Source organism: Mus pahari, chromosome 8 (assembly GCF_900095145.1).
Source record: "Mus pahari chromosome 8, PAHARI_EIJ_v1.1, whole genome shotgun sequence".
Taxonomy (NCBI): Eukaryota; Metazoa; Chordata; class Mammalia; order Rodentia; family Muridae; genus Mus; species Mus pahari.
In genome coordinates, this window is record NC_034597.1 from 87,801,379 (window position 1) to 87,810,252 (window position 8,874).

General features: G+C 39.5%; 1 protein-coding gene across 2 annotated transcripts in view; it reads left to right on the forward strand.

Annotated features, from left to right (window-relative positions):
• Pibf1 (progesterone immunomodulatory binding factor 1) overlaps window positions 1-8,874 on the forward strand; it is a 173,234-nt gene that overhangs the window by 91,639 nt on the left and 72,721 nt on the right. For both annotated transcript variants that reach the window (XM_021202903.2, XM_029541980.1), the window contains exon 11: window positions 5,646-5,811. In XM_021202903.2, the coding sequence (XP_021058562.1) occupies window positions 5,646-5,811 (166 nt within the window). The remainder of the gene's footprint in view (window positions 1-5,645; window positions 5,812-8,874) is intronic.

Here is an 8,874-nt window from a genome sequence, read left to right on the forward strand (position 1 = left end):
AAGACAGGGTTTCTCTGTATAGCCCTGGCTGTCCTGGAACTCACTTTGTAGACCAGGCTGTCCTCAAATGCAGAAATCCCCCTGCCTCTGCCTCCCGAGTGCTGGGATTAAAGGCATGCGCCACCACACTCAGCAGCCTGGTTTCTTAAGATATGTATTTTGGTTTGGGAAATGTAGACATTATTCAGAAGGAAGCTCATAATTTTAGGCAAGTAGACCAGGACTGTTTGGTGAGAGGGAACAGGCAAGAAATGGGTGGGGGACTAAAGGTCTGATCTGATGTAGAGGGTCTTCTACTACAGGCGAAAATCATGACACAGATGAAAATAACATTGGGAAAAGGACTCACTGTGGAAGGTTTTATTTTGCTGTGTGGGGTGTGCATGCATGCATAGATGTGTGTCTGCATGTGTTTTCCTGAGGACTGAATGAACACTAGGCAAGTCCTCCACTACTAAGTGAATGTCTTCAACAAAATAAAATATTTTTGTAATTTACATCAAAGGGAAAGCTGGCAGGCACTATTTAAAGGTTTAATTCATAAAATATACATAGCAACTAGTTTATAGGTAATGAAAATAGTTGTGACGATAGGGGGAAGCTATAATTTATATGCTTCTAGTAGCATTTTAAGTTGATATAGCTATTTAAGTTAAGTTGTACAGTATACCATAGGGTTTTGTTTGTTTGGGGGGGCATTGTTTGTTTCTTTTTGAGACAGGGTTTCTCCATGTAGCCCTGAATGTCCTGGAACTTTGTAGACAAGGCTGGCCTTGACTCAGAGATATGCCTATTCTGCCTTCTAAATGCTAGGATTAAAGGTGTGTGCCACCACACCCAGCTAGTATACCAATGTCTGTGACCCAGCAGTACTACTTCAGGATTGGAGCGTTCACTTGTGCTTAGCAGGCAGTTACTACAGTGTTCTCTGGAGCAGTGTAAACATCAACAGCATATCTGTCAACAGCACTCTGTAAATGTTTCTCAGCTTAGAATTAGTAAATGAGATGAAATGAATCATGACTGTATTCACATCGTAAACTAATGTAAAAGGAATGAGTTTCAGATACAAGTAGTCCAAGTCACATAAAGGGGAAAGGGGGTTGTAGGTGAAGAAGAGTAATGTGGTATGATGTCATCTGTTTAACAAAGGCGACTGGAGTCCATACTATATGTGACACATGCATGTTTGGAGAGGAGGGGGTGGTTAGAAAGTTACAAAGAAAGCTGGTTGATGGTTTCTACAAGGAGAAATGAATTTGAAAGTAGTGATAAAGATGTCTGTAATGTTTTATCCTAAGAATTGACTTAGTTACTTACAGAGTTCAGGAGAAATTTGGGAAATTGTGTGTGCTGTGAAGAAGGCCAATAATGGAAATAGAAGCAGCAGTCATCCTATGAGCGAGAGCTAACTCTCATTGTATTAGACAGGTTAGCATCTGCCCTCATCAGCCCGTTTCCTACAGTAAATCCACTGAAAGCTGAAGACCCAAGGACACTGGTATGTTGAAGCACAGCCTTCAAGAATAAAATGGTTTTCAGAAGGCTTTGACCCCAGTTGCTTGTAGCATTAGAATTAAAATCCCTACAGTCAGGATTTCCCAGTCCTTGCCAAGACTGTGAGGCACAGGATTCTTTCTGCTGGCCCATCCCTGAAGCCCTGGAAGCAGGTGGCCACCCTCTGCCCTGAGAATGCCTGCCCTGAGCTGCCGCCTGCTTAGCTTTGCCAGCCTGCCTGGGCTCTGGAGCTCTCTCTAACCCTTTCTTTATACTCAGTTGTCCTGCTGTGTACAGACAAATGCTCTGTCTCTGCTCTCACTGTCGCATGGCCTGCTTCCAAACAAGACCAGCTGGGAAAGCTCCTACTGTGTGGTCATTTCCTGCTTCTGGTGATTGCATGACCATTACCACTGAATAACATACATTTTGGGTGCTTTGCTGTATACTGTTTACAAAATTAGATTAGGTTATTGTGCTTCAAATCCATGTCCAGTTTTAATGTAGTGTAAGCCATGAATATTTTGTAGACAACGTTTAAAAACCAGTTATTTCTGTTATTTGTCATTTGTTTGAAAAACTGAGATTAAATTAAAGATTCATAGTAGGGAGAATGAGATTCATTAGCAGGGTCCTCAGGTCTGTACTCACTTGCCAGTACGGAAGGGAAGGTTGGGGAGGTAGACGACATGCTTCCTGGTACAGCGGCCCTGTGTAGTCTCAGCTCGAGGGAGACAGGAGAGGAGGACCCTGTTTTCCTACACAGTGAGTTCCAGGGCCAGCCGAACCTGGGAAAGCTCCTCTCTCAGAGAGCTGGAGGGGTGAAAGGCAAAGCAAAACAGGGAAGGGAAAGTAAATATTCCTAAGAATTATGACCTTATTGCAAGAGGTTCTTTTTTTCCCTTTTCTTAATTTGTGCTGGGTATGCCTGTATGCACACTTGTAGGCAGGCAAAGGAGGTTAAGGGACAAAGTCAAGAGTTGTTCTTCTGGTGCCATCTATGGGGTTTGTTCTGTTCTGTTGACACACGGTTTTTTATCTAGCGTGCTAGGTTGCCTGACCAGGAAGCCTCAAGACCTGCCTCTGTTGGCCTCTCCAGCATAGGCCACCCGCCCTGCTCTGTTCCATGGGTTCTAGGGATGGGACGTGGGTCCTCATGCTTTGCAGGGCAAGCTCTACTGACTGGGCTCTTCCCATAGCCCCAACTTAAGAGATTTCCTGACGTTTAACTTCCTGGTAACTTCCTGCATAACACTGTATTTTCACTTCTTTTTCCCTTTGTTCTTCTAGCTCTTAAATTTCTGTTAAACAGTCTTTCTTGGACTTTTTGTTATTGTTTTAAAGTAGTGTGTAATATATAGATGGCTCTTATGGAAACGAAAGAGCTGATTATAAATCTGTCATAACGACAAGTGCAGCCAGATGCCAGGCCCAGACAGCTGTGAGGACAGGTAGGTAGGTATTCTTATTCCACTGCACAGTAGACTTGACCTCTTCGGGTTGCCTTGCTCAAGTAGAACACCAAACACAAAGGTGTTGATATTCGGACAGTACCGGCTTGGTTCAAGTAAGTGTACAAATTAAGAGGACGAGATGAGAGGTGTGAGTCAACAGAGAAGAATGCAGCAGGTTGCATGAGCAGAACAAGTTAGTGGGAGTTCCCTGAAACTGCAGGCTGAGCTCTGGCCTCATGCGCTCCTCAGGTAGACCGGCTTGTGTAGCTGCTATGCTGATGCAGCGCTTCCCAGGTCCATTTAGCAAATTAAAGTCATCAAGACTATTTTAAAGACATAATGACTGAAGGCAAATTCTTTCCCTAGTTAAACACCATGAAAATAAATTGATGCTGAGAATTATCATTTGGTTTTTGAGAAGCTCCGTTACTAAAGTAGAATCAGATTTTTTGGAGACTTTTATCATTTTTGTTGAATAGTTGTTTAACCTTTGTTAAGTTACCTATGTTCTAATGTTCCAATGGAGTCTACTGCTTTGGGTTTTACTATAGGAAGAAAACATGCTTGCTGAAATGAGCGTTCAGGTACTGGTAGCAGTGCATAAGCGAATTGCCTGTTTGAAGCTGCCATTGGTATCAAAACCACCCAGTGTACTCAACCCCGGAAAGGCACATTTTTCAGCTTAACCTTCTAAAACAAATTACCCTAAAGGCCAATATCTCATAGTCTCAATGACTTCTCCATATCTCCTTTAATTGTATAGTTTATATATGCCCTGAAGCTAGCATATGGAGACAGTATGGACATTGTGTGCTTGCTGTGGGGGTTGGCTGGTATAGGGTGGGTTGTTGAGACAGTCTCCTGTAACTTAGACTGGCCTTGACCTTGCTATGGGGGCTGGGGTGGCCTTCCATTCCCTCTCCTCATGCTCCTACCTCCCCAGTAGGGCATTACAGGTGTGGGACATCATGCATACAATTTCTTATGTTTTATGGATTTAAATCTGCAATACAATTTAACTTAAGGAGTAAAGAGGTATTTACTCCTTATTCAGTATTTCAAATTCAGGTATTTCAGTAAAATACTGAATTAATAAAATTTTGAGCATGATATATGTGTGTCACCCATTAGAATGGTAGTAATAAATGAGACACTGATAAGTGTTCTAGGAAATGCGGTGAGACTGTCATGCTCCTCGCAGCTGCTGGGATAGAAAGTGGTACAACTCGATTGCAAAACAATTTAGCAACTCCTCAGATAGTTAAGAGGGTTTCATTTTTTTATTAGATATTTTATTTACATTTCAAATATCATCCCCTTTCCTAGTTTCCCCTCTGAAAATCCCCTATCCCCTCCCCACTCCCATTCCTGGTCCTGGCATTCCCCTACACTGGGGCATTGAGCTTTCACAGGACCAAGGGCCTCTCCTCCCATTGATGACCGACTAGGCCGTCCTCTGCTACAAATATAGCTAGAGCCACAAGTTTCACCATGTGTTTTCTTTAATTGGTGGTATAGTTCCAAGGAGCTCTGAGGGTACTGGTTAGTTCATATTGACGTTCCTTCTATGGGGCTTCAGTCCCCTTCAGCTCAATACGGTTTCATTTTAACTACAAGAAATTGAAAGCATGTTTATAAAAATTTTCATACAAATGTTTATACCCAAGAGCAGAAACAGCTCAAGTGTTCAGCTGTTAAATGGACGTCAAATGTGAAATATCCATAAAGTGGCATGTTACTCAGCCGTGAGTATATGGATTCATTTAGCTGAGACAGTCACAGAAGGCAAATCCATTATAGCAAGCATTTTACCTGGTGAACTGTCCCTCCAACCTCTAAAACAGTATTTTTAATAAAATCATAAGAACATTTTAAATATATTATGTTAGGACTTTACAAAACAGCATAAAAGCTGACTTTTTCTTAATACCTTACTGTTGCAGGATAAATATGTACTGCCTAGAACTTTCTCTAGCATATACGCAACATGCTATTACCAAAGATAAGTGTGCCAGAAGTGAAGTGGGCTTTAGCATGTACATTAAGGCCTGTGTTCTTAGATTACACACAAACTCAGAGAGAGACCTGGTTGGTCTCTTTTCTGTGTGTCCAGTTTAACCTGGAGAGTGTCCTTACCACTCACACCGCTTGGATTTTCACGTTTGCTCCCCTGTCTTCCCCTGAAATTATCAATTCCTTAAGAAACAAAAACAACCACTGGTCTAGTGTATTCTCATTATCTCTTACAGTTATAGCTCAATATTTGAATAAATGAATTTTAATAATGTACATAACATAGTGCTAGATTCATGGTATCTGTGAAAAAATGCAGAATGTCTGCTTCTCTTTCTCTTAGGACACAATCAATACAGAATGTTTTCACACTTAGACTCTGTGGTGATTTGAATGTTAATTATAAACATTTTTATTATAGTGATACTTATGAAATGAAGAGAATATTCCTATCTGGGATATACCATTTGATGATTGGTACATCATTTTCTTGTAATATCCAAATTATATTTTAGTATGTGTTTCCATACTATGCATAACTAAATTATAAAAGCCTATCTGAATAACTGTAAATTATTAATCATGCAACCCTAATATGATGGGGTGGAAAGTGGAGCTGAGGTTGTGCTTCCATCAACCCTGACATCTACGTGGGAGGTCTCACCACTCTGCTTCTTTCAGGTACAGAGAACTCCAGCTCAGTACGGAAAGCAAGGTGTCGGAGTTTCTCCATCAGAGCAAGTTGAAGTCCTTTGAAAGTGAGCGTGTTCAACTCCTGCAAGAGGAAACTGCAAGAAATCTCACACAGTGCCAGTTGGAGTGTGAAAAATATCAGAAGAAATTGGAGGTACTTTTATGTAACTTTCCCTGGACATAAGCGTAGAGTATAAACTTTCTAAGGATGATAGTTATATAGACCTCGTTTCTACTAGAGGACCATACCTTGTCCTCACAAGAAAATAAGGAAATAAAGCTAGGTACAGTGGATGGAATCCCAGCATTCTGAAGACTGAGACAGGAGGATCACATGTTTGAGGCTCATGTAGCCAGCCAGAATTAAGTAATAAGTCCCTATTTTAAAAAGAAAGAAGTGAAAGAAAAGGTATATGAATAGCAGCAATATGTGCATCAAAAATGACTAAAATTGTATTTAAAAATTAGAAAAGATTTCATTCATACTAACAAAAAGCATATAATTACTGGGAATACTTATGTGAGAAACTGAAATTGGCATGAAGAAAACTGTAGAACTATAATGATGAATATAAAAAACTCCATCTTTCTGGAATGGAATAGTTGGTATTTTATATTTTCCAGTTTTCACCAAGAAGACTGTTTCTAATGTTTTACCACTTAAAATGTCACAGTTGCTTGCTTTTGCACCTGTGAGTGTGCATGCTGGTGCTCATGGCAGAGGGCATTTGGAAGTTAGAGGACAACTTACAACTTACAGTAGTCACATCTTTCCTTCCACAGTTTGGAACTGGGGAAGCAGAGCTGTCTCATTGGCCCAATTTTCACCATATATTTTTTACCCACAAAGTAGTTCTGTAGTACAAGTGGAAGAATATTTAGGTAAAATTCAATATTTTTACATCTGAAGAAATGAGAGGAAATATTTATTACATTTTAGAATAGATGGTATTTTGTTGTTAGCTTAACTTAAGCACTTCATGTTTTTAGCTTTCCTCACTACATATGAACATTCTTAGTTATAAAAACATATAATTATAGGTGAATACAAAAATGGAAGATAATGAAACTGAAAATTAGTCAATTAAAAGCCTTTCCTGGGGCTGAAGAGATGGCTCTTCCAGAGGACCCAGGTTCTATTCCCGGCACCCACAAGGTGGCTCACAGCCATTTATAACTCTAGTTCCAGGTCCTCTGAAAGAGCAGCCAGTGAGTGTGCTTAACCACAGAGCCATTGTTTCTCCAGCCCCTGTTAAGATGTATTTTAAATATGTAAAATCCTTCGTTCTCAGATGCTCACTGAAGTGTTATTTATAATAGTGAAAAACATATTACTATAATCACATTAAAATCCTTTGTGTGTGATAGGATCAATTGATATTTTTAGAGTATAAATTTATGAAATATACTTTGCTCATAGTAGATGAATGGATAGAGCCTCTCATACAAAACTCTATTCATTGACTCTTTTTAAAATGTTATTATTCGGTTGTTGGCATAGTTCACTGGCAAAGCTATTACCTAGCATTCATAACACCAATCCCCAACACCATAAAGCAAATATGTTAATTTTGTAACTTAATATGATTGTGTGTGTGAATGGTGTGTGTGTGTATGTGTGGACATTTTGCCAGTGCACATTTGTAAAGGTGAAAGGACAACCTTGAAGAGTTGATTCTTTCCCATCTTTACATGGGTTATAGGAAATTACCTCAGGTCTCCAGATTTAATACAGCAAGAGCCTTTAGATACCACACTGTCTCAAGCCCCATGTTAGCTTTTTTAAAAACAAAGGTAGTATATGGATTCAGGCGGTTGTACATGTAATAATAAAGAATGTATGCCTCTTTTTAATTTCTTTTTAAAGGATTTTTTTTTAAGAAACCTTTTCTTTGAACATAGTGAAGCATGTGTCCTGTTATATGTTGGAGTGACTTTTGGGCATATGCCCAGGAGTGGTATAGCTGGATCTTCAGGTAGAACTATTTCCAATTTTCTGAAGAGCCACCAGACTGGTTTCCAGCTTGCAATCCCACCAGCAATGGAGGAGTGTTCTTCTTTCTCCACATCCTTGCCAACATCTGTTGTCTCCTAAGTTTTGATCTTTCATTCTGACTGGTGTAAGGCAGAATCTCAGGGTGGTATTGATTTGCATTTCCTTGATGACTAAGGATTTTGAACATTTCTTTAGGTGCTTCTCAGCCATTCAAGATTCCTCAGTTGAGAATTCTCTGTTTAACTATGTACAACATTTTTTTAACTTGGTTATTTTGGTTTTTGGAGGTTAGCTTCTTGAGTTCTTAATAAATTTTGGATATTAGCCTTCTATCAGATGTGGGGTTGATGAAGATTTTTTTCCCAATTTGTTGGTTGCCAATTTCTCCCATTGACTGTGTCTTTTGCCTTACAGAAGCTTTTCAGTTCATGGGGCCCCATTTATTAAATCTTGATCTTAGAGCCTGAGCCATTAGAACTCTGTTTAGGAAATTTCCCCAAGTGCCAATGAGTTCGAGGCTCTTTCCCACTTTCTCTTCGATTCAGTGTATGTTGAGTCCTTGATCCACTTGGACTTGAGCCTTATGCAAGGTGATTAAAATATAGATCTAATTTTCTTTTTCTACATGCAGACCAACAAGTTAGACCAGCAAAATTTATTGAAAATGCTTTCTTTCTTCCATTGTATGTTTTTGGCTACTGTATCAAAGATCACGTGTCTTTAAGTGTGTGGTTTTATTTCTGGGTCTTCAGTTCCAGTCCGTTGATCAACGTGTCTGTCTCTGTACCAATACCATGTGGTCTCTGTAGTACAGCTTGAGGTCAGGGCTGGTGATTCCCCCAGAAGTTCTTTTATTGTTGAGAATTGTTTTGGCTATCTTGGGTTTTTTGTTTTTCCATGTGAAATTGAGATTTACTTTTCCAGTCTGTGAAGAATTGTGTTGGAAACTCAATGGGGATTGCGTTGAATCTGTTGATTGCTTTTGGTAGGACGGCCATTTTTATTATGTTAATCTTACCCAATCCATGAACATGGGAGATCCTTCCATCTTTTTTTTTTTTTTGTACTTAGTGCTCTTTTTTTATTATTATTATTGTTATTATTTTCTTTATTTATATTACAAATGCTATCCCGAAAGTGCTAACCCTGGAAAACCTGGAGGAAGTGGAGAAATTCCTAGACAGATACCAGGTACCAAAGTTAAATCAGGATCAGATTAAT